Source organism: Xiphias gladius, chromosome 19 (assembly GCF_016859285.1).
Source record: "Xiphias gladius isolate SHS-SW01 ecotype Sanya breed wild chromosome 19, ASM1685928v1, whole genome shotgun sequence".
In the NCBI taxonomy this organism is placed as follows: domain Eukaryota; kingdom Metazoa; phylum Chordata; class Actinopteri; order Istiophoriformes; family Xiphiidae; genus Xiphias; species Xiphias gladius.
The window spans coordinates 3,820,026-3,846,929 of record NC_053418.1 but is presented as its reverse complement, the minus strand read 5'-3'; the positions used below and the strand labels follow the sequence as shown (position 1 = coordinate 3,846,929).

At 38.6% G+C, this 26,904-nt stretch overlaps 1 protein-coding gene across 1 annotated transcript in view; it reads left to right on the top strand.

Moving 5' to 3' along the window:
- The window catches only part of mapk1 (mitogen-activated protein kinase 1), a 33,154-nt gene extending 7,372 nt beyond the window's left edge, over window positions 1-25,782 (top strand). Inside the window, exons 2-9 of the mRNA XM_040155105.1 lie at window positions 12,097-12,279; window positions 14,945-15,134; window positions 15,694-15,810; window positions 16,199-16,313; window positions 17,632-17,763; window positions 18,552-18,661; window positions 18,938-19,066; window positions 22,180-25,782. Of these exons, the coding sequence (XP_040011039.1) occupies window positions 12,097-12,279; window positions 14,945-15,134; window positions 15,694-15,810; window positions 16,199-16,313; window positions 17,632-17,763; window positions 18,552-18,661; window positions 18,938-19,054 (964 nt within the window). The 3' untranslated portion in view covers window positions 19,055-19,066; window positions 22,180-25,782. The remainder of the gene's footprint in view (window positions 1-12,096; window positions 12,280-14,944; window positions 15,135-15,693; window positions 15,811-16,198; window positions 16,314-17,631; window positions 17,764-18,551; window positions 18,662-18,937; window positions 19,067-22,179) is intronic.
- The last annotated feature ends 1,122 nt before the right edge of the window (window positions 25,783-26,904 follow it).

Here is a 26,904-nt window from a genome sequence, read left to right as displayed (position 1 = left end):
TGATCCTTGGCTCCTCCAGTCCACATTTCGAGTGTCCTTGGGCAAGCTGCTGAACCCCAAATTGCCCCGGATGGCTGTGCCATCAGTATGTGTGTGAATGGGTGAATTTTGCATGTAGTGTAAAGCGCTTTAAGTGGTTGATAAAGACTATAAAAAAAGCGCTATATAAGTGCAGCCCATTTTACCATTCACCACTTTAAGTGAAGTTACGCTTATGTAGGTACAAAGCAAGAATGATTTACATCACTGACAAACTTGAGGAGAGGACCTTTCTTCTTCAGTTCTTATGTCTCTGATGTTTTGAGTATGTTTTTCTGCAGCTGCGACTGTTGTGCAGTGTTAAAGTGCTGAAAAGACAAGAAACATATTTGCATGTAAAACAAACTGTTTTCTGTCCTTTGTATAAACTTTTCTTTGTCTTTGAAGTACCATGGGTCCTATGTAATGTACCAAATTACCAGCATAAGTTACAAATCACTAGTATGCTTTCATAAACAGGTTGTTTATAGTCCGTCATAAACAGATGTGGTTGGGGTTTTTTTTTTGTTTTTTTTTTTTTTTTTCCTCCCCACTGCAGTTTTGAAGCGAAAGTGAACAGCTGTAGCATTCTTCTCTACATTTTTCATAGTATTAAGGCCGCACATCCATTATTTTCATTACTGATAAATCTGTCAAACATTTTGGGTTGTTAAGTCTATGAAATGACCAAAATGTCTAAAAATGTCCAAGGTGACACCTTCGGATGTCTTGTTTTGTCTGTCAAACAATCAAAACTCCCAAAATATTGACTTCAAAATAATATTAATAAAAACAGAAAAACAGCAAATCTTCACATTTGAGGAAGTAGAAACTGAGAATATTTGCAATGTTTACTTAAATAAACAACTGTGAAGAAGGGGTGCAACAAATGATTAAGTAATTAATTTGCAGATTTTTTCTGTTAAATGACTGGTCTATAAAATGTCAGAAAACAGTGAAAAACACCTTTTTACAATTTCCTAAAACCTAAGGTGATGTCTTCAAATGTCTTTTTGCCAATCAGCTGCTTAAACCCAAGAGATATTCAGTGTACTGACATATAAGTCAAAGAAAAGCAGCAAATCCTCTCAATTGTGAAACTGGAACCAGGCATTTTTTTTTTTTTTTTTTTTGTATGGCGTTCTTATAGCTAGAAAAAATTACTTATATGATTAATTGATTATCAAAATAGTTGTTGATTAATTTTCTGTTGATCGATTAATTGTTACATTGATTGATTGATTGTTTCAGATGTGTAAAGTTGAATTTTTGGTTGTGATCTTGGATTAGACAAGATCTTGTAATGACAACTAGGCATCATAAAGAAAGCTAAATACAGATGAAGGTGAGGAGTTAGTTTGACACGAATCCAGTGACAAAAATCTTGCATTGGTCTGATTAAATTCATATTTATGGAGAAGGATTGAAATTTATTTACACAATACTACTGAAAAATATTGTCCTATTAGCTCTTGTATTAATTGTTTATCCTCATTCAGGGATATAACAGGGTGATTGATTTAATTGGCAGAATTTTGATGTGGGCAAAATAACACCATGTGAATCTGGTTTAATATAGAGAATCGGCTGGTGGTGGAACCTGCGACTTCGCTGATAACGAGCTCAAACAGATACCGAGGTTCAAGTGTTTGGTCAGCACCTGAGAACAGTTATACATTATATGGGAGTGGCAGCGTGCTTATAGGCGGAGAAATAAAAAAGGGGGGGAAAAAAAATGGAGAAGTACTTTTTGTAGGAGGGATGCTGTACTTAAACAGTCCTGTTTTCAGAGAGTTTTTCCCTGTGTGGGTTACGCCGCTTTCACCACTGATGTGCCTTAGTCAGAAAACCTGTGTTTACCTTAAATACTCACGCTGAACTAGATCGTTATTGACCAATGTGTCATATGGACTTGACATACCTTTTTAAGGATGCACGAAGGGGCCATTTTACACTCATCACAAAAATGTTTTGCTGTCTGACTTCTCTTACAGTGGAAAGAGCGGTTATTTATACAGCACATTTCTCTACAAACAGTATGTCATTCGGTTGACTATATAGCCAATTTTACTTAAGCTTTTTTTAGGTAAATGAAACACATACATTAAATCTATTGTCGTGCTAGTTTCTGTGATAATGGATTCAAACCTAAGATATCGACAGAATAGGAACAAATGTGAAATTCTGTGAATTAATTTCCCTCATTTATTCAACAAAGGAAGCAAATCTGTATTTGATATTTATTTGATACCTTTCCGTGCTGTCTCTTTTTAAGCCTGTTGCGTAACCCAGCTGCTATTTTGAAGAAACTACAAAAGTGCAGCGGCTCCAGCTCCAGTCATACTGACTGAAAACAATACAACACAATAACAACTGTTCATTTAAAAAGCCTGCATGTGAGTCAGTATAAGAATGAGGGGGAAAGACAACTACACCAGGGAAATTTACAGAAACAAATAGGAAAAACCTTTTCATTATTTGCAGCTTCTCAAATGTGAGGATTTGTTGATTTTCTTTATCATTTTTCATAGTAAACTGAATATCTTTGGGTTTTGGACTTTTGCTTTTTCAAATTAGGGCTAGAAACTGATGACTATGTTCATGATCCTATGATCTGCCGGTTATCTTCTTGTTTAATTGATAAGTTTTTTGGTCTGTAAAACATCATAAAATAGTGAATCATTAAGATGACAATTTTCCAGAGAATCACTTTTGGAATGATTCATTGATTACCAAATAGTTGCTGATTAATATATACACAGTGAGGATCTATTAAGACAAATATCAAAGCTCAATGTATATTGTGTGCATAGTGCAAGGAGGGAAAAGTTGCTTCCTCAAAGTCACTTCCTCAAAGTTTGCTCACAGTCTGTGGAAAGATCTCGAGAAAGTCTTAAAGCATTGAAGTCAGTTTCCTGTAAAAGAAAAAAGAGGCCTTAGAAGATATTAAAAAGTCTTTAATTTAAGTCTTGGATCTTTTCTCTTGCCTGCTGTAGGCAGTAATATTAGTTATAAAATGTTATTGATACAATGAGATTGTGGGCTGTCAGGACACGTAACACACCTACTGTTTGAACTAAAAGTGGGATTATTATGACAGTGGGTTTTGTTGCAGGAGGCCGTTTAATCCTTTTTAGCTGAGTTTCAGTCGGCACCTTCATACCTGTAGCAAACACTGTCACTACTGCTGCTACAGTAGCTGGGAAGCTCAACGTCTCAAAATTGAGCAAGTGTTGACTTTAGCAAAAACATAAATGAATGAATCATTTTTAATTGGTTAATCCGTCTATCCATATTCTGATGCTTAGCTGGGTCAAGACCGTGTTAGTTTAATGAATTACTGTTAGAAATTATTATATACTGCTGGGAAGTACTTAAAAAATGTGGCATTAAATTCCATATCATTCCTGCTGGTTTTTCATTATACATACATTTGGAGGCCATATTTAACTTGATGAACCCTGCAGAAGCCACTGTAAAGTTTCCTTGAGTGAAACAAATTAGTGAAACAATGGATTTCTGTAATAGTGTATTTTTCTTGTCCAGGCAGGAAAAGAAAACCGACAAAACAGGCCCAGTAAAGTGAGTCAGAGTGCTTTACCAATAGTCCTAAACGTTGTTTTCCTGCATTAGGGCAACATTTGTATAGCATTGTGCACTCATGTCATTAATTACGTGTCCATTGTATTTTGCTGTGGAGGGCTGGAGCATGTTTGAGCGTGCATTTTGCAGAAGTCAGGTTTCCAGTCCATCATAGTTAGTTTGTCAAACGGAGCTCATTTCAACATATAACCATGAAAGGTTTGATGGGAAAATAACTGTAAACACAAACAGCTCACAGTCACCTTGTAAAAAAATGGTTATTGTGGTCCGTATCGACAGTAACGACTATTTTGATAAGCAAAAAAAGCGCATGCAGCCAATTCTGAAATAGTTCCCACGGATAAATCTTTAAGTGACCAAATGTGCAAAGCAGAATTGATTTATACTTCGTGTATGTCCTCAAATTGTGATTTTTACTTAGCCAAAGACCCCCATGCTAAATTGATCTTTGTGCCGAACTAAAATGGTGATATGGATTCCAAAGCGAAGAATAACAGAATACATGTCTGCACAAATCAAATGTAGAATTGGTATTATAAGCAATAAATTAGCTTAGGTAGCATAATCAGTAGGTCGTGGATTATATGAATGTATCTTGGTAGCACTGAAATCATATCAAGTAGATTACGTGTAGGGAAATATGGGGAAGAAACAATGGGAATGTAAAGGTAAGGTTACATAACGCAGCATGAATTTTAAATGCCATATTTTGGTAGCAGCGTTCTAATGAGTATTTTCATTATCAGTTAATCAGTTAGTCTATAGAATATTTGAAAATAGTAAAAAAAAAAAGTAGCCCATCAGTTTTCTCAGAGCCCAAGGTGTTGTTTTCAGACGCCTTGTTTTGTCTGACCAATGGGCTTTTCAGATAAAACAATATAAACAATACAAACAAAACAAAGAAAAACTGTCTCCTGTACTATTTTTCAAGATCTCGGCCCTTACGTAAAATTCATATGTGGACCTTAAATTAATGAGTTATTTTTAAATGGTTAATCCATCCACCAATCCTCCCATTCATGCATCCATATTATGCTGCTTAGCCAGGCGCAGGTCATGTTTAATGATTAATGATATTGTTAGGAATTATTGATATATACTACAAAAATGTGATATAATTATCAAGAAATTAATGTTCTTGGTAAATAATAAATAGGCCTTATCATCCCTACTGGTTTTCATTGATATCTTTCATATTTTGGCCAGTATGACTGTGAAACAGATGCTACACTGGCCCTGTGGTGATAAAAATGTCTTAAAAAAGTCTTAAATTTGGTGAACCCTGCAGAAACCCTGAAATAGCAGGACACCGTAATCCTGCAGTACCATTGCTTAATGGAGCAAACCAACACCCTCACTGCACACTGGCTTGTGAGTGTTATTTTGAAGCCTGTCCCTGAAACCTGACACTTATATTTCTTTGCAAAACGTAGGGCTTTGCGTTTGTGCATAGACTTTCATATCTGCACTTTCTCGGTACGCGTTGCCCTTAAGCACAGTGAGCTTTTCCCCTTCTTCCTTCAACCCAACCCCTCGAACGTTGCCATGGTAACAGCCCTATTGCATAACACAGCGGCTGCAGCGTAAAGCCTTGTATTCCCATCTCCTTAGAAACAGAGCCCCGCTCCTCTCTATTCAGCCCCCCGCCTGCTCCTTCCTTGGCACTGAGCATGCTCAGAAAATAATATAGAAGCAGAGGAAACATGAAAGTCATCTCAGAGCATATTCTCTTCAGAATGCACAGTTGCACAGAAGAGACCACAGTGCCGCTCGTATCGTCATCAGAGCATCGTTTGTCACCAGAAGCACGTCAGTTAAATTACGAGAAAATCTGTGACACTAATACATTTGTAAAGGTGCCTTCAAAGGTGTGAATTAGGGTTCCAATAGCTACATTTATAATAATAATGATGATGATGATAGTAAGTAAGTAATGCAAAAGAAACATAAAAAAAGTTAAACACATAATTGCAGTAAACACATGCAGGTAAATTTACTCACATTGAATAAGGTTATAAATAGACAGAAAAAAGACTCAAAAAAGACGATAAAAGTATAGTGTCAGAAGTATTATATAAAGTCAAAATTCAATTTAAAAGAGCCTGTGAATAAAAATGTTACAGAAGCGAATTAAAAGATCATACTACAGCTGCAGGGATTAGTTGACGGACAGAAAATGAATCGGTAGCTGAATCCAGCTTCTCGACGTGAGGATTTAATGATTTTCTTTGTAGTGCTGGGTATCAAACCGTATATCTTTGGGTTTTGGACTGCTTTTCAAAATAAACAAGTCATTTGAAGACATCACCATGGGCTGTGGGTAAGTGTAACAGGCATATTTCACTATTTTCTGACATCTTAGACATTTTATAGACAAAATAAATGATCAATTAGTTGGGATAATAGCCTGCAGGTTTATCCATAATGAAAAGAATCGTTAATTATAACCCTAGAAGATACTGAATTTACAAGTCCTTTATCTAAAGTTACCAATAGGTCAGTCTACAGGACTACAGGCCTATTTCTATAGTATTGCTTTTGATTTATCATGCAATTTCAAGCTTCCCAGAACAAAAATTCCTGAAGCCCAAGTTTTCATTTACATATTGGTTTACTATCGTAGAAGACTAAGAAAAACTGAAAGTATTCATATTTGAGAAGTTGGAAATTTGAGCATTTCTGCTTCCAAATGGCCCAAAAGATTAAACGATCATCAAAATTGTGGCAGATTAATTTTCTATGGATTTACTAACTGACTCATCGTTTCAGCTCTACCTTCATCGAGGTATCAGCGCGTTGCCTGCAACCTCTTGGTTAAAGCAACAAAACATAAATAGTGCTTTACCTACTTTCTAACATTTGGGAATTACAGTCAGCTGTGTTAGACAGGTGCCACCATCAGATGGCTGCGAGTGTTCAGCCAGGTGCGCTCTGCTTCCGCCAGACGTAGCAAGTTAACATCAGTAAAAGTCAAAACCATTGGTAAAGTTATAGCTTTAATTTCAAAAGTCCCGAGAGCCTGAGAGCAGCAGTCTCGGAAATTAAAGTCCACCCTTCAGTGTTAAGGCTGAGCAGGTCAAGACTCTCATAGTACACTGAGACAAGCATAATGATACTACACACTCAACTCAGTGTACTTTGTACTTCCTCAAAAAAGTTCCTTCAGTTACATGCCCAGACAAACTGACAAGGAACTGAAGGGCTTGCCTCAGTAAACATGGTGAAATATAGTCTGACCTAACATTGTTGTCACTTCACTCTGCACTAAACGTAGCCACCGATGTCCTTCTTGTTACTTCCCATGGAGGCAGAATTATTATTGATATTTGAGCAGCTGGCACCAGAGAATATAATTTTCATTTCTAGCGATTTATTTTTATTATCAGTTCAGCTATTTTTATCATCAAAAGTATTCAATTTACAGTGATACAAAACGGGAGAAAAAGTCGATCCTCGCATGTAAAATACCCACTTTTTGCAAATGGTGCAAAATAGGGCTGTCCCCTTTTTTAAAGTTCCAGTTCGAACTGGCAAGTAATTTCAAACAACTACACACACACACACACACACACACACACACACACACACACACACACACACACAGTCTGTATGTTTTCCTGTGTGGTGTCTTACAACTGGGCAGCATTATCTCACATATAAATCTTGCTATCTTAACAATCATGGCCTTACCATCGCACTGGTTCTCAGATGCTTCAGAGCCCTGATTATCCAATTCGCAGTGTCTTCATCCATTCTTATTTATTAGCTGAGTTTACTGTAGGTCAATAGGGTAATAATACGCCAAGCTGGTAGCGGTGTTTTAGAAGTACTCTCTGCTGGACCACAAGGTGAACTATTTCTAACAGCGTCCTCTAAAATGGCCGTAGAGTTGAACCAACGCCTCTCTAAAACAATTTCAATAAAAACTGAACATTATACCCATCATGAAGGCTGGATGTTTTGCAGGATTGGTTTATTAGACTGTATTAGTTTTAGCTGGGTGTACCTAAAAAAAACTTGTGAGTTTACTTCATGTGTAAGAAAATATCGTGCTGTGTCAAAAATTGGTGGAGGCCGTACCATTGACTGTATCTGAAGATACAGAACGTGTGCGCCAAACTGGCTCTGCCCTAGATCAGATTTTAGCTTTGATGAATAAGTCTCGTAGCTCCCTGCTTCGCTGTACAAGAGGGTATCTACTGGTGTAGATTAGTCACATGGAGAACTGTACCTTCCCACACAAACACAAACACACAAGCACAAACACGCACACACACAAACACACGCACACGTACAAACACGCGCACGCACACACACGCACGCACACACACAGGCAGAAACACACTTTCCTCTCAGAAAGGTGGAAAGGAAGGTCACCCATATTTCGCTCGCAGAAGGCTGGTACACTTGTGTTTACATTTCAGTCCCTACACCCCCATCACTATAGCAACTCATATTCGTATTTTGTAATAGTGTGTGGGCGTTCTCGCAGTTATTTCTGTTATTTGTAATGTGCAGAAATAAAACCATGCTTGGCTAGATGTGAATGATAAATCTGGAGAACTTGAGGAAACCATTAATATTGCAAGTTTTTCCAGTTTGTCATCCTTAAGTGTACAGTGCTTTTGGGCAATTTTGGTTTTGTGATGGCACCAAACGGCAACAAGTTGCAACAGTTTGAGATCAGACTTTTTTTGAGATCAGACTTAGAGATCCAGAAAATCTTGGAGGCTGGCAGCAGTAATTTGCATTAATTGGCAGCGGTTGGTGAGTCGGACTTGGTTTTGCTGTGTCAGTTCCTTTGCACTGAAGATGTCTGGCCAGTTTGTGTATCCGACACCAGACTATAAATTGTAATTCCTCATGACAGACTTGAAAATAGGTGGACTGAATTTCCACCATAACATTACAATCTCAAGTGCTTTACTGTTCAAGAATCCTGTCACCCTTAGATCACTAAATAAATGAATATTAATTAATATATGAATGTAATAGTCACTGCGCTGGAAAGCAACACCCAGACATCTGCTTATTCATATTTTATTGAATTGAAAAACAATAGTGAGATGCCAGGTTTTTGGAGTTAAAGTTGGAGTGAAAGATGCACGTTTAGACCCCAGTGTGGGAATACAAAATATCTGAGTGAGCATGAGGAAGTGGAAACAGCCACTGAAAAGCCAGTGAAAAGAGCCTGAAATTCAACAGTGGACATGTCTGTACCTGGAATGGTTTTCTTGGTGTGGCGGATGTGTCTCATCACAGAAAGGGCCATTATTTTAAAGTGGAAGTGAACAATTAGTCTTCTGGGTGTAGACGCACTCAGTCAGTCAGTCAGACATTTTTACACATTTGTAAAACAGTAACTCATTTTGTTAGTTTTTATTCTATTTTGCTTGGAATCGTTAATTCGGACAACAGGACTTTGTATAAAAATAACCCGTTATCATCATCATACAGTTCCACTGAATGTGTCCTACTCTCAAAACACACACCTGAACCTGCCAGCTGCTAGAAAACTGTGCTACAGCACGGTAGCACAATGTAAAACAATTACAAAGTTTCAGAGTAAACAAAAATCCAGTGCTCTCAAAGGATTGTAGGGATCCATGAACATGTTATCACTTGTTGACGCAGGTTAGTAAATGCTGGGCATCACCCCTTTTAAAGAAAATGCCTGCAGGTAAAAATGTAGCCTAATTTACACCACATTTTGCTCTTCTTTATCTCTCTGTGCCAAAGGGCATGCTGGTATTTCTTTCCTGTTTACATCTGATCACACACAGGACTGTTGTCTGTGTTCAAGTGTAGTGCCCTTTTACTTGATATTCTCTTAGCTAATGGCCAACACGCCTCCTCAGGAAAAGATTAGTGAGTAGTAAGAGTAAATATGTGTTTAACCAGTCTGGATATTGTTAGTAAACCATCCACTTTTCTCTTTTTAGTGCAAACACTTGTTTTCAAATTGAACAAAACCTTTAATTTTACTCCTTTTAGCAGTATATTTGACAGCAGACTCTGAATTGAAAATGAGGAATTGACAGTAAATCACATCTGTTGTGAAGAATGCGTGATGTGTAAGGCACATACAGCACCTCCTAAGCTTTGTGCATTAACTTATTGACCCTTCTGTGGGTCTGGCTTTACCGTGAGATCTTCCAGACCCAGGCTTCCCATGCATGCAACCATGCTTTATCATTTCCTGTACATGTTATGCTCGTCTTTATTGGATTTCAGAAAGCAATAGTGCAAGATGGAGTTGAGCTTACATTCAATACTCATTCTATCATATGAATTGTTACATTATGGGAAATGTTGAAAGGAATATTTGTGAAGAAAGTGCTTTACACGGCGACAGGTTTGTTGTTGAGGCTGTGCGACACTTTGGGGTCTACATACAAAACTGTTGTTATTGATTAACACGCAATAAGGTTACAGTTGTCAGCCCCTCAGTTCTGATCGTTATAATCTTGGAGTTTGGCCACTCATTAATAACTAAATTTAAGGGATGCTTATCAGTAATGTTTGTTTAAGTTATATTTTTGTATCAGCCAATATTACACTTTTTGCATGAAGTTATCGGCCACAAAAATTCCACCTGTAAAAATATATCACAGAACTGATACTAAAAAATGACAACTTTTATCATTTTTTAAAACCCTGAAATACTTTTCTTGCTTGATAATTAATAACGTGGATTTCTCAGTAGGATTTGGTGACTAAGGCCAGTTGTACACTTCTCAGTGTTACGTCATGTTAAATGATTTTGTGTATTTTTAAATTATTGCTCTGTAAAGCAATTTGTTACTGTTTGATATTGTTTGTTCACATTAATAATATTACGTATGGAGGGAAAAACTGCAAGAGGAGATTTGTTCCTATTTCTAGTTTTTAACCTTCCTAACATCATTAAATGTCAGGGCTGCATTTAAGTAAATAAGTAATTTTTCAAACTCTAGTCTGCAATAGGACACATTTTTATCATCACAGCTCTTTTTTTTAAGGCTGCTTTATACAGTACTTTGCAGTGTGGTAGTATAGTCCTAAAACATGAAAAACCTGAATGTGGATAAATGAGGTTAGCTTATCTCTTGTCTCTTCCCCTTCAGTGCGGTTTAGCACAATTAGCTGCACCGTGGTGTTACGAGCTGTGGCACGGCTTGATCATACACAGTTTCACTGCATCCGCTCAGCAGGGCATAACCACCCTGACCTGCTTAGTAGCTGCCAGGACCAAGCAGTGATGGTCTCCGAAATCAACCGAGCTGTGTGTCATCGTGCTAAACCGACGGCTCTGGTCATGCAGGCTATTAGAGAAATACTTAAAAGTCAGGTATCAGTTCTTAAGGAGCTCTTGTATAAAGTCAAATTTTCTGTGGTTTGGAGTTCTGTTCCACTTCAATATGCCTGCTCTTTCTTTTATCTGACTAATACTGCAGCAACCTCACTACTTTCTGCCCAGCTCTGTATTACAGAATACAGAAAGAAACCACAGGAAGGAAGCAGCATTTGTCACCAAGATGCCTGACAACTGTTCAATAAAACTTGGTCTGCACAGCAAGATATGATTTGATGTTTCTATCCTTTTATGTTAGTGGATTGTTTTTAAAATATTTTTTAAAGGGTAATTTCAAAGGATGAACTGGTTAGGTGAAGAACTGCAGGTGACGTACTTACTTTTGTGCGAAACTTCAACAACTTTCGCTGTATTTTTCTTTTTAACAGACTTGTGTGTAACTGCATCACCGGCTTTATGCAGTAAGCACAGCTTCTCATAGCTCAGCTCCATGTGGTATCCCAGCCGTACGTAAAAGTGGAAGCTGGGCGGGTTCTTATTAATCTTGTACAATGTGTTAACTCCAACTCTATGTTTTAATCAGCCCTTTTTGCACAACTAGAACCTGCAGCTTGTGTGGATGCGTTGACCGGCCACAAAGTGTAAAATTAGACCGTGGAACCCCTCACACTGAAAGGCAGCCAACCAAAACTTCTGACGTGCCAGAAATCTAGCTGATCGTCTAGGATGATTCCTCAGGTGAATAACTGGATGTCATGACCCCCTTCGAACTAAATGTCAAACGCCAGTTGATCTGGGAGAAATTCAGCCCAATTCTAAAATTAGCCGGGGGCGACCAATTTGAGGCTAAAATTGGTCCACATCTGCACAGCGTCTGTCCGGCTTTATATACAACCTATTGCAGACGGCTCACTGCCATCCCATGCTTTTCTATAGCAGAGGATGTGGGTATCGGTGAGGGTGAGGTTCAGCACGGAGGAATCTGTACTAAATGTGCAAAACAGGAAGGTAAAACTTAAGTATCACTATTTTTGGTTCAAGGGTGGTGACCCAAGCTGAATGTGGGAGATATAAATCTTTTGTTTCTTCAACACTGGTGTCTTAATTGTTGGCTTTTGTGTTTATGTTTATGTTTTTTGTTTTGTTTTTCTGTTTGTTTGTTTTTTCCCTTAATAATTCAGCTCTGCCTATGATCGGGACAACATGATACGTGTGGCCATAAAGAAGATCAGCCCTTTTGAGCACCAGACGTATTGTCAACGCACCCTGAGAGAGATCAAAATCCTTCTGCGCTTCAAGCACGAGAACATCATTGGAATCAACGACATTATCCGCACGCCAACCATTGACCAGATGAAGGACGTGTATCCTTTTACATACGCTTGATAGGTTGTAAAGTATGTCATGTGTCTGCAGCTGAATTCATAGCCATCAGGTTGGGCCTTAATGGCATTAATAACATTTTTCTGGCATTTTAAGTTGTCAGTGTGTTAAACTATTTGTATTTGATGGTTATCCTCAAGTTTCTAACACTGTAATTGAAATTATTTCTTTGAATAACCAGTGAGGTTGGTCTGATACTCTAGCATTTGTAGTTGAATAGGGGTCTTAAGTTGTGTTTTCTTATGTAATAGCCACCTGTCACCATATATTTGGCAGAGACGCTCTTCACTGTAGCCCAGCAGCAACAGTACCAGACTGGTTGAGTCCATAGTCACTGTCAGTTTCATAATGCAGAGTGTGTAGTTTTACACTGCTGTACCTAAAAGAAATCAGGGTTGTCCCTGGGTTTCAGGAGTGCTTACAGTACTTATAAGTATTAATATAAACAGTTGGATCCAAAGGTCTGAGACCCCTTTCCCATTCACTTGAAAGGGAAAGTACACACACTGAATTATGAAACTGACAGCGCATGGGAAAATGTTTTTTTTTTTTTTTTTTCCTCAGACACAAGTAAAAAATGAAGAACAAAAAAACTGAAGTGTCCCTGTCCTTTCCTAATCCTTTCTCTTTTTTCTGTCAGTAGCACTAAATACACAAAAAAAAACAAGATGATAAGTGAATTGATACAGTTGATTAATTTGAACTGCAATTTCTGCATCCTGTAGCCATCTGACAATTTGCAGCGTTTGGCAGAATTTTTTTTTTTCGGTGGGTAGTCTGTCTGTAGACAGCTCACTTTCCCAGTCAAGTCAGTCAGCTGACGGAGTTACTAGCGAGTCGATTCCTCTCTCTCTCATCCTCTCCTCGCATTATGTTGTCTCCGTTAACGTTTTTTTTTTCACTCAGTCTTTTTGAGCTCATCATCTGCGACAGACGTAATCCTTCATTTTTTTCTTTTGAGCTCACTGCGCGCCACCACAAAACAACACTGAACATAAAAACAACACTTAGTGATTTGAATTGCAATTTTCTTTTTCTATCCCCCCCCATCCTGACAATGTAGCAGCTTTTTGGCCGCTTAGAATTTTTTTTGGTCGGTTGCACATCTGTAGACAGCTCACTTTCCCAGTGGCCACAAGTCAGCTGACGGAGTTACTGTAGCGAGTCGATTCCTCTCTCGCTCTCATTCCTCTCGCATAATTATGTTCTCGACCGTTAACGTTTTTCAGACTTCAGTCTTTTTGAGCTCATCATCTGCGACAGACGTAATTCTAGGCTGTTTTGACAGCCTGATTCATTTCTGCAGTAAAGACGTCAGGGGACGTTAAGAACTTGTTTTCGCTCGTCATGAATTTATTACCTCCTTGGCAGCAGAACATGTTACACAGACCTTCAGAAGCTCCTGCGGAGACAAACTGGACTAATGAAACACTTTTAGGGCTGATTAACTCTGAAAGACTCGCTATAGACGGACTCGAAAACACTCGCTAGCTGCACCGAGCACTCCTTAATATACTAAGGCTACAAATAACCCATAATGCAACACTCTGTAACAGACCGCAGTTACACTGGTAGTCCCTGCATTCAAAAAGAATATCTTTTGTTATGAATGAAAGCTTAATCGTCTAATTCTGAAAGATAGGACGACCAACACTTTTTTTAAACCTGTGTGTCAAGATAAAAAAAAAAAGTCTACCAATACGGCATCCTTTCTCTCCAGAGCAGTAGAGTCTAATATAGGTTTTTCTGTTCATTCAGTTTAGGGGCTTCGCAAATATGCTTAGGCGCCTTGCCCAAGAATTATAATGGGAGGGAAAACCCTGGAAATGACTGTGACCAAAGCCCACAGCTACTCAGTTCACTGCTTCCTGCTTGCCAGATAACATGAGCATTCATCCAAACCCAAAAACCAGAAACCTTTCCAGATAAAATATCCTCCCCACAGAGAAATGAACTTTTTTTTTCACCAGAAGTTATTCAGGGAGGGGCCACATGGGCCCTCCTAAATAACTTCGGCATGTAGTCGATAGAGGAGCACCCGCTCATTTGACCACCACGACACCTCAGGGACTGAATTGACCGATGACACCTAAAATCAGCATTACCGTTAATTGGCAAATTTACCTTGGTAATGATCACAGCTGAACGTTGAGAGTATTTTCATTATTGATTAATCTGCCAATTATTTAAAATATGGTCGATTAATCGTTAAGCCTATAAACTGCTAAAAAATTGTGAAAAATGCACTCACAATTTCTCAGCGCATGTTGTCTTTGGTTTCTTTTTTTTTTTCTTTTTTTCAGCTCTTGCAATGATTTAATAAACAATATCATATGAAATGCACCTGTTCACAATATTCTTCATCCTCTCAGTGGAGCTCACGTTAAGTCTTCATACTAAAAATAAACAGAAAATCATCGATTATGACTTTGATCAGCCTGTTTGAAGTAATGAATTTATCAAACATATTGATATGATTAAAATTAGGTCACTTAGAGGGTCATAATGTGGGTTTTGGCTACTTTTGGATCAATTGCCCTTCCCTCGGTCCAGATGGGAATAAAAATGAGACTCCTCTGGACAGGACTAATGCGTGTGGTTTCTGCAGTATTAAAGTCAAGAGTTCTTTAACCTGGATCTGTGCAGATATATTGTCCAGGATCTCATGGAGACAGACCTGTACAAGCTCCTGAAGACTCAACACCTGAGCAACGACCACATCTGCTATTTCCTCTACCAGATCCTACGAGGGCTCAAGTACATCCACTCTGCCAACGTCCTGCACCGCGACCTGAAGCCCTCCAACCTTCTGCTCAACACCACCTGTGATCTCAAGGTCGTGTCTCAAAGAGAAATGAAAACAGTTTAAACAGATTGGGCTGATTTTTAAGGCTTATTTTCAGTCACCGATAATTCAAATTTTATATCCTATTTAATATTGGTTGATTATTTTCATTGCAAATATTACCAGTATTCACGCTCATCCTTCCACATTCAGTCTTCCTCAGTACGAAATTGTCTCTTAAGCCTAACTCCAATTGGTTTCGGTTTTATTTTAAACACTGTAATAAACTATTTTGTGTTTATGAAGCCTTATTATTAATAAAAAAGGATTAGTAACTTACTAAATGCTCACATTTCATTACGCATGTTACTGACCATCATTTTTGAGGAAGAAAGCATGAAAACTGATACATTAAGGACCAATATTATCATAGTTTATTCCCCTGACAAATACAAATCACCCATGCAAACCATTGCTCTGAAGGGTCTGAACATTTTTCCCGACCTGTTGGTGCTTTTAACTTGTCAATGCAATGGCATCAAGCGTATATTCGACCATGTATCCTCTAATGTTGCACATGTTCACTGTGTTGTCACTCATCCTTCTGCAGATCTGTGATTTTGGCTTGGCTCGTGTGGCCGATCCCGACCACGATCACACTGGTTTCCTAACAGAGTATGTGGCCACTCGTTGGTACCGGGCACCTGAGATCATGCTCAACTCCAAGGTGAGTGTCCTCTCTTGCCGTAAAATGTTGACATGTTGACAGTCAGGGATACAATTGTTGACCTTACATAACCTGTGTCTTGAATTTAATTTCAGGTTACATTAGAGTGCTCCTATTTTTTTTTTTTTTTTTTTTTTTAAGTCTAATTTAAGTCTTAAATTTATTTTTTTTGAATCCTGCAGATAATCTAATATAGTTTAACAGTTAGAAGAAGGAGGCACTAACACGGCCAGGATTAGGGCTTTATTGTTACTGCCCCAACCAGACTTAACTTAATACTGGTTGCATTCATGCCACGTTAATTCCAACTATGTGTCCACCAATTTATATTAAATTGGCTTTAGATATACTGTAGTCATGACTTTGTCTTTGTGCCCCTCACTCTCAGGGCTACACCAAGTCCATAGACATCTGGTCAGTGGGTTGCATCCTGGCTGAGATGTTGTCCAACAGGCCAATCTTTCCTGGGAAGCACTACTTGGATCAGCTTAACCACATTCTGGGTAATAATTCTCTTTGACTCCAGTTTTTTTAGAATTGGTGTGGTACTTTAGTATTGTCGTTTAAATAATCAGCTTCAATCAATTCTGCCTTTGACATTTATTACAGAAAATGTTTGATTTTTCTTGAATTGATATGATTTTTTTTTTTGGTCAGTTTGACATCTTAAGGGTTGAAACTAACGATAATGTCTATAATAAATTCATCTGCTGATTACCTCCTCAGTTAACCGATTAATTGTTTGAGCTGTAAAACACAAAAAAAAACCCTGAAAAACAGCCATTGCAGTTTCCTACAGCTGAAGGTTATGTCGGCAAATGTCTTGTTGGCTCTGACCAACTGTCCATAATTCAAAGATAATCAGTTCACTAGAATTTAGGATTCTGAAAAACAACAAATCCTCACATTTGAAAATGTGGGACCATCAATCAAATGGCAATTTTTGCAGGAAAAAAATGACTTCAATAATAGTTGGCGATAAATTGTCTATCAGTCAACTAATCATTGCAGCTGTAGACACCTTTCTCATTACTTTCCTGTTAACTCATATCTCTCTGAAAGCAAAATACATGGAGCATTGACAACTAATTTCTTAGTAGGATCATGTTCAGTCTGGTGTCATTTGTGTTCAGTGCATAGAAACAAATATTATCAAACCAGCCATTATTTGTGTAAAGGTGTGTTTTCAGATAAGTTAAGGTTTCTCAACAAGAACAAGATGTTTTCAGAAGAGTTTGTTCCAGTCATTTTAAATGTATTCATTGTATAAACAGAAAACATTATTTTTTTCATAATAATTTTATTCTGAATCGCCACTTTTAGTTTAGTGTAAATCATGTTTGCTGTAGTGCCAGCAGATAATTAACTTGAAATAATAGTCTTTATGTAGCTTAATAGTAAAAATCTGCTAATTTGGACATAGAAAATGTATATACTATATATTACGCCCATCTCTCTCCCTCGATTATATATATTTAAAATAAGTATATCATAATGGTTGTAGCATATCAAGATACATGGAGCATAAAAGATTTGAAAACTTTAGACTTGAACGGAAATTTCACTCTGTCAGTAGCAACAGCTTCCTGTTGCAAGTCCATATATACTGTAGCTGTTAATATGCATTTGTTAAGTCGTACTTTTTGTCGTGGTGCGAGACCGTCTGTCCTTTCTTTCCGTCATAATTTTTGCTCAAGAACACTTCCTCACACAACTGAAAACTTTTAGCAGGGGCTACGTGAATTAGCAGACAGTGTGTTTCGTTTAGAGGCGTGCACTCCGAAAGGGATTTTTCTTTACAGTCTTCTCTCCGTCCCTCAGGGATCCTGGGTTCTCCCTCTCAGGAGGATCTCAACTGCATCATCAACATTAAGGCCAGGAACTATCTTTTGTCGCTGCCGTCGCGCTGCAAAGTGCCGTGGAACCGCCTCTTCCCCAACGCTGATCCAAAAGGTCAGAGCCTGGACAACATCTTCACTGACAAACATAATTCCTGCTAATTTCTAGAATACCGTTTCTGAGGTGGTACTCTGAGTATCTGCGTGCTGTGAAAAGTCATAATGTTTGATATAAAATGTTTTTGTGGTCCGTCACGAGACGTTGTACACCCTATAAACTTAAAGTGGAATTGTTGCGGCAGTGGATTGTGCACACAGTCCTTTTGTGGCGTTTCGGTTGGCACCATCAGACCTGTAGCCGACACTGTCACTGCTGTTCTCGGCCTGCGTAACATCCCCCTGGTTAAGATTCTTACTGGCAGGTACAAAGAAATTGCTGGAAAAGCCATGTGTATCTGAAGAGGCCAGTCTGCCTACATCCTCCGTAAGCCAATGAAGCGAAGTCAGCAGTTACAAAGAACACAGTAAAAGAGAGAGGGACATTTCAAATAATGAAGAAAATAAATGTGTGTTGTTTTATCCTCACTTCATTTGTTTATAACTGACTCCTTCCTAAAGAACAATATAACTAGTGCCTCTGTTAAAACATCACTAAGTCATCGACTACTAATGAGAGAGGAGCTTGGACAGGAAGGAGGTGAATCAGCAATTCCTTCCACAATGTGTAAAAACAAAAATGTGAGTCTAATAGTTCTCCCCCTGCAAATATTTCTAAACAGCATCTACGGTGTTGTGGCGCCCCATAGTGGCCACCCAAGATTGTTGTTGTTTCCGAATCACCTTAATTAAGTCCTCCTTCGCCCCGCTGTTCACACTCTTGCTGCTGTGTTATTTATGCCGCAGCTCTGGACCTGTTGGACAAGATGTTGACCTTTAACCCCCACAAGAGGATCGAGGTGGAGGAGGCCCTGGCGCACCCTTACCTGGAGCAATATTACGACCCCACAGATGAGGTGAGACCGTCATGTTGGTCTGTTAGATGTCACCTTCTGCTAAATGGGCCTGTTTTAAATAAGGGTACAAAATTCTTTGCTACTGACGACTTCATTTGGTGTTTTCAGATATGTTGCGCTTTCTAATGCAACAAAAGAATCTCTGAACAATTCACACAGTTCGTTTTAGTGGAGCTCTAGATTTAGCGCCTCTGCCGTAAATTGCTGAGTGGGAGAAAAATAAGAATTCTCCACGGTACATTTACATCGACGTGTCTTCTCTGCTGCCCTGTGTAGCCTGTTGCTGAGGCTCCGTTCAAGTTTGACATGGAGCTGGATGACCTACCCAAAGAGACACTGAAGGAGCTCATCTTTGAGGAAACTGCGCGTTTCCAGCCCGGCTTTCGGTCCTAACATCTCACACAGGTAAGTCCGCATCGCTGCAGTCTAGAGTCGAGAACCCGAAAACCGACATAAACCCAGAGAAGGGACGGTGTTCAGAACTACAAGTACAGAACAATATCACCATTAGCTGCACTGAAGTCTTGAAACAACCAACCTTTCGAGGTCAAAAAGTCGTCAGGGAGATCCTCGTCCCAGTCAGATGTTCCCGCCTCTGCTGCTTTTAAAAACGCAGAGGAGTTTAGTCCATCATGAAAACTACTGTTCGCAATAATGTTCCAAGTCAGCGGTGTTACAGCTTTAAAATCTGCTGTTAAATTGAGCAACTTACCACTTAAGAGCTGAAGTAAAGACCTCACACAGTACACTTTGATATAGACTTAAGTTTAGCTTTTGTAGAGTACGAAGCAGGGAAGAAAACCTCACCACTAAGCATGATTCTGCTCTGTCGCTGTCAGTTTGTTTCCAAAGCAGAATCTGAAGCACGCCTACTTTTGTGCCTGTATTTAGATTATTTTTTTAAAATTGTCTCCTTTTAAAAACTTTGAAATTTTCATGGAAATTCAAACAATAGAAATTTGATGTGAAAACACATAAAGATACAGTTTTATGACACTTAAATTTTTAACACATGAACACCCTTGATATGGAGAATTACCCGGAACGGTCACACATTTATTTTAGAATGGATTCATTTGTTCAGTTATGTTTAGGGAGGCAGATTCTACCTCAATGCCGATTTTTGTACCATCCAAAATATGTCAAGTACAGAAAGCTGTCATCCAATGTCTAGTCATATTTGTAATCTTATTTACATTTTCTATAATCAAAGGGTCCCTGATTGAATATACGTTTTGGTTGTTTTATACTAGAACTTATTTACACCTGGTTCTTGAAGGACTAGTTGTGTTTAGAAAACATTTACTATTTAAGAACTTTGGCTTTTATTAAATGAAAAAAGTTGAAAAGTGGGTTCATATTTCTCATTTGCAGCGAATTCTTTATTTAAGGTATGTGTCGCAGTTTTCTTGCCCTGCTGTGAGTACAGTGGGCTGTTCTGTGTTGGGGTGCTGCTAGATTACAGACGAATATGAATCCCAAAGGAAATGTATTCATCTGAATCTAAGTGAAGATTCTTAGTGCAGTTTCAGAGGCTTTTCTGTCATGACAATAATGTCATTGTGGAGGGAGAACTGAGGGTTTTGTTTTTATTTATGTATTTATTTATTTTTAAAGACGTTGAATATAAACACAAAATGTCACTATTCTAGTATCTTTAAAAAAAAAAAAAAACAGTCTTCATATAGGTCTTTAATGAACAATATTTGCTTTCAAACCCCTTAGAAAGCAAATTTACTATCGAAATCGAAGATAAGATCATTTCCCAACCTAATGACCCTCCTCAGATGTGGTGTCTGTTCCCCCCCGATCACTGTTAACCACCAGCTGCTCCCTGACAGGATTCTTTGTGTGGTGGTGATAATAACTATCAGCTCTACATTTTATAGCCTATCATCCGCTTTGTGTCAGCGTATGTAATTACTGTGTTTGCTCTCCGCTACATGCATAACACCGCTGAAAAGGAACAGAATGTGAGATCTCCTAAATCAGAGCGGCACAAACGCACAGAGCATATAGCTGCTCTCTGCAGTTTGTTTTTTGCAGCTTCAAAATGTGTTTTTCACGTCTAAATCCCTCACACTTCAGTATCTGTAACTCCAGTTAAATGTAGCTTTAACGTCCTAAATCATTAGGAGTTTGCAGCTGCAGTAAGGCAGCAATGAATGTAATCCAGGTGTTGTTGTGATAAATGTCTCATCCATGGGATCGAAGTAGCAGCTGAAGTTAATGTGAAGTTTATTAGATAAATTTAATATCAAATTATTGAGAATGGGGATTTTTTTTTTTTTTAATATGGAAAAGTGTAACTGAAATTTTAAGTATTAACTGGTGTAATCTTGTCTTGTTTTTAAAATTTTGAAATTAAAATTGTTAAGTCGTGTGTTCTGACGTTTCTGCACTGAGCCCGTCACCTGGTGGTGGTCACCTGTTAATTTGTTGGTAATTAAAAGGTGTCACGCACGCTCGTCTTATTTCTATTCCACACAGACCAGAAATGTAAAACTCTTGGGACCGGACATAAATGCCCCCTTTAAACCAATGACCAATTAATACACAACATAGGCAGAGGTCAGGGGTTTCAGGACGGTTTTATCTACATTACACAGTAATATTTTGCATTATTAAGATTTATTTTAGTTTTTTAGTTTTAGTCTTGCGCAAAAGAAAATGGAATTTCTGAGACAAATCTCTTCAGAATAGCAGGTTTATTAGGCCAGTTATAGATGTATTGACATAATATTGTCGTTTAAGTTGAAGTGCACGGGATTTGATCTTTAAGTATAATTAAAAACAAAAGGGTTGGATTATACTGAGTTGAAATTCCGGGCCCAAAGTTCAACCTCAGTGCGCCAAAAGTGAGTACACCGGTGTTGCAGTGGTCGCAGGTGTAGGGGAGATGAAATTTATAGACGGCACTATGAATGAACGTTTGTTTACACAAATACTGAACGAAAAGATGACTGCCGGTCTCAAGAAGCTGGGCAGGAGAGAGGAATTTTCCAACATGGCGGCGATCAAAAAGCAGACTGCAAAAATCAAGCGAGAGTTTTTAAAGCTGTGATGTGGCCGAGTGTGTGCCCCCCGACTTGAATCCAATAGGAAACCTTAGGATGGTTTTAAAAACGGAAGGTAGAGCAACAAAACCATCATCAAAATCATCAAAATCACCCAAACAGCAAATCTCCCCACAGACGTGTGAAAGACAAAAGAAAGGAATCTCTCTGATGAAGTACCGATGTACTCACTTTTGTTGCTGTTGGGTCTCACACACACATGTATGGACCTTTTCAGTTTTTGTTTAATTAGTCAAACATTTCTGTTTTTCAAAATTAATTGGCTCCATTCTTCTTGGGCTTTGGCTAAAAACAAAACAAATGGTATTAAATGGACAGGATGTGTGATTAGCCAGTGGTATTGACCGGGGGGTGTACTCCGTCCTGTTCTCCACTGCAACTGTGTCGGTAACTATGAAAATGAACAACTCATCACATCGTCACTGTCTCTTCTCCCTCCAGGTTACTCTGTGGACTGGCTTCTGCGTTGCCACTGCTCCTCCCCGCCGCCACACTGTTGCTGTGATATTTTTTTTTTTTTTTTTTTTTAAATTCTCCTCTCCTGTTGTCCACATCACCCGGATTCCTTGGGTCTCACTCGTCAAGTCCACTTTGCTCAGGAATGGCGTCAGGAATCAATCAATCAATCAATCAATCAGTCATTCTCTGTCTCTCTCTTCTCTTTTGTCTCTCTCTCCCTCGGAGGTAAGGGGGCAGGGGGGGGGTCACATCACAGCTTACAGTTTGGGGGTGATTTTGTGTTTTAAGCCAAGATAAACAATTTATTTTTTTGTGTGTGTCTCAAAGGCGTTTTGCTCTGGCTAATCTTATTCAACATCTTTTATGTCCTGTCAAAACACAGTAATAGACGAGCTGTTGTGTTTTTTGGTGCAACTGTCGTGACTATAACTCTGCCTACATTGCATCATGAAAACACAAGGTCTTTCGGATTTTCTAACCTTTGTCGCACTGTTACAAGGGATATCTCTCATCGTTTTTCCCTCTTTATGTGTTTGAAAAAAGAAATACCCAAATGAAATTAACTGATTTATGCAATGAAATCACATAATCAGCCAGAGACTTTGCGGGCCACAAGCCATCACTTGGTGTTGATGAGGATCAATATTTTAGCAACGACCTTATATTTTAAACCTTAAAACGCTCACACAGAAGGCCCAATGCACGCATATATATATATATATATATATATATATATATATATCTATATATATATATATATATATATCCTAAAGAGTCTTACGTCATTTTAATGGCAAGTGTGACGATAGAAGTTGATTCCGATGAATTTATAACCTTTTTTTCTTTTTATTAAAACAGTAGGGGAAAAAAAAGCCCATTTTCATTTCTCAACGGCTTCAGCAAGACGCCAGTTTGTTGCTTAAATGCACCAAATTACAGGTGCATCGAAGAGTTTCACCATCAATTTCTGCCTTAGCCATGAGAAACTGAAGGAAAAGTCCGTTTATTTCACACAAGTCTGTATGTACAGTACGATATTTTTTCATATTTGGGAAAATTTACTGCGTCAGGACAAGACTTTAGTTATCACACAGAACTTGATTTGTCTGGAGGAAATGTTGTTGTGCCTCCCTTTTTCATCCTGTTTCGTGTTTTCTTCTTTCTTCGGTCTCTGTTGATCTCTCTCGCTCTCTCTCTCTCTCGCCTTGTTTGAATAAAACTGTGCCCTTTGCATGACTGTTATAAGCTCTGTATACAAAGACGACGATGTTAAGTGCCACACAAGCCGGGCAGATCCGCGGGGAGAGCGCCCAGGCTCTTTCTCTTCTACTTTTCGTGGTATATCACACCTCCCAGTCACATGGTGCTTTCTGTCCCGTTTCTTTCTTCTGCTTCAGCGTGCTCTTCATCCTCTTTTGTTTTATTTTTTTCATCTCTGTCGTCGTTTATTTCTACAGCTTTCGATCTCCTCCTCGTTTTTAGCCAAACTCCACGAGGATGCGAAGACGTCTCGTTGCGGTTGCAAATAGGAGAATAACCATATATCTGTATTTATACCGATCAGAAAAAAACACAAAACGTGTTGTTTCCTGAACCTGAGAATTGGGATCCGGGCATGATACAGTTGAAATAATACTCAAACGTAACAGATCGTGTTTTCCATTCAGTCCTTTTGTAACTTTTTTTCTTTTTGCTTTAATTGCACATTTTCATACTGATAATAGTTGGCAGTGTCAGTACCAGCAGACAACCGCAGTATAGCTAAAAACAAACAACAAAAAAAACAAAACAACTGCAGCAGAAATCAAGACCATATTTTCACTTCTTGTCAGTAACTGCTGATTAAAGACTGTTGAATTTGAAGATTTTATTTCAAGTGAAAGGAATTAAGACTTTAAAGATTATATATGTGGATTTGGAAACCTTTTTTTGGGGGGGGGGGGGGGGCAGAAGCAGTGAGCAACTCAAATGTCATTTCATTTGAGTAGCACTGCAGTGTCTACCGGCTGTCATTTCATTGTGTTTACAAGTGGGCCTCACATATGTTCGGTGCCGTGGCACACCTAGGCGTCGGTCAGATCACAGTGCTGCAGCTTCGAAGGGAAAGCTCATTTGGCAACATGTGAGTGACCTAGCGAATGAAACGAAGCAGTGTTACTTGGGAAACTAAAGCGTCTCAAAGTGGATTCCTCAAGAATCCGCCTCTGCTGGCACTTACAGTTAGAAATCGGAGATTTCAATCAAAGACTTCGGACCTGTTGAGCTGCTTTGGCCTATTTTTCCTTCTTTCCGATGCATTCGGTCTGTGACAAAGGTGATTGGGGCGAGCGGCAAAGTCATGATTTTTATGTTTCTATCAGAAGACGGGAGACGTCAAACTCAACTTTTCATTCTTACTCTACATTCACATAAATGTCAAAAGCAGGTGTGAGTTGTACAAACGTTTCTCTGAGATCAGAGCTACTCTGGTCAAATTAAATCGCAGTGGACGGAGCCAAAGGATCAGTTTTACTTTGTATTATTGGCTAAATAACATCAGACTGAGTCGGAGTAGGAAAGTAGGGGCTGTTATGAGAGGAGGACGCTGGAGCTCCGCCCAAATACACTCGAGCCATAATCGGCCCGTCACTTAGTCTGCTCCCGGCGCTCACCTGGTGACACCACTGGCCCCAGGTGAGGGGTTAGACCGCTGGAGGTCAGCAAAACCAGACTTACAGATGGTCTGAAGTTGCTTCTTAAGACGTCAGATTGATCTGTAATTATCTTAGTAAGATCAATAGCCTGCAGAGCTAAGATGGCAGATGTGTGTCTGTGATTGATGGAGGGGGGAAAAAAAAGAAAATCGGGAATGCTTCGTTTTTTACAGGTCTGTACATTCCTAGGATGATTTCTGGGAATAACTTTGTCATTCGGTCCTAAATGTAAGTGAGCTAAAGTCAGTGTTCAGTAGAGCTACAACAAACGATTCTTTCCATCGTCGTACAGTCTGTCAGTTGTTTAAATGATCATGGTTTGATCTGTAATAAAAATTTCAAACAGTGAAGGGAAAATGCCCGTCACAAGTTCCCAGATCTCTCTGATAAATGACAGAAGTCAAGAAGCCTTGGTAAATGACGTAAACAATGAATCATTTATCAGAATTGTTGATCAAGTCTTCAATTGTAAGTCCGTCTATTTCCAGTGAATGAATTCCAATTCATTTCTAAGTTAGCGTAACCTAGAGAGTCTTTAGGCCGTACAGAGCACGTCAGATGAACGTGCAAAAATGTGCAATTTGTCTGGAGGCGAGAATACAGTCCAAAATACATGAAGAAGAAGGTTTTCTATTATAAATGGATGATGAATCCGTATAAGCCTGAGCTTAAATGGTGCTGTTGTTTCAAAGGAATTCCTCTGAAAATCAACGGCTGCTTTTAAACTTAACACATTTCAAACAAACCTTCTTTCTTTTTTTCCATATAATTAGTGTGAGACTGCACCGTTCCTTCCAGGAGAATTTCAAGAAAATATTACAAAATAACGCCTGTAAAACTCAAGTGTTACCAGACACACGAAACAAAAAAACAATTATGTCTAAAAAAAAAATGACTTTTTTGATCAGTTCCCTCTTTGCTGAGTTTCCCCCCCCAAAAAAACTGGTTCTGTTGGTTCCGTCCACAGAGATTTTTAACTCATCTGATGACATTTTTTTTATTAAATAAATAAAAAATGACCCAAACTCGATTACCGAAGTGACAGATTTTGCTCTCACAAACTTCACCTGCACAGACGTGAAGTAAAGACTCATCTGTCCCACTACTTCTCGCGCTCGCCGTGTAAACACGTCTGCCACAATTATTATTAAATGCACTTGCTTCTACAGTAGTTGGGAGGGGACTTGTAATCCAAGGTGCCTGCCGGGACTTGACTTGCCTGTAGATAGTCTTTTTTTTTTTTTTTGGGAGAGAACATTAAGGGCACTGGAAAACCTTACTGGTATTAGCTGTATTAAAAAAGAAAAAAAAAAAAAAAAAGCTTCTGCTGAGTTCTTTGTGCAACCTGTCTGTTTGTGCCTTTTTTGATGGTCTTGATATCCAAGATTTGATGTGCAGCTTTTGTTCAGTCGGGAATCCGTTGTAATCGCAGTATACGCTCTTAAAAATGAACACAATCAAGTCTTGGGGTGGGAGGGATCGTGGGTGGGTATCTTTATCTTTCAGTTATGTAAATTTTAAAGAGATTTGTTGCCACCGCTGTGTGATTTGTGACTGTATTGAAAAGATGAAAAGCAAACATTTCTATTTTTTGCATTACCCTTTTTCTTTGAGCCTTTTTTTTTTTCTTTTTTGATGTTTTTTGTGCAGATATTTTTATTGTAAAATGAATGTTATGTTTCTATCAGACACTAATCTTGTTTGAGTTGTCTCCAGTGAAACTAGTTCACTCTATGTTTTGATCAGTAAAAACCTTTAATTGTGTAGTTAACATTTCTGAAAGAGAAAAAAATAAGATGCTCGGTTGTGTTTTAAAGGTTTCTGTTTGACCTGCCATAGAAATTGTTTGAATTGATCAGTCGGTTTTATTTTTTGCTTTCGTGTGAAGGATTTGACTTGAACGAAGCATTTCTTTGCTGTTATTAAAGACTGACTGCCACTTTGAAAAATCTGGGGTTTTTTTTCCTATTTGCTTTTTTTTGTTTTTGTTTGTTTTTTTGTTTATTTTATTTTA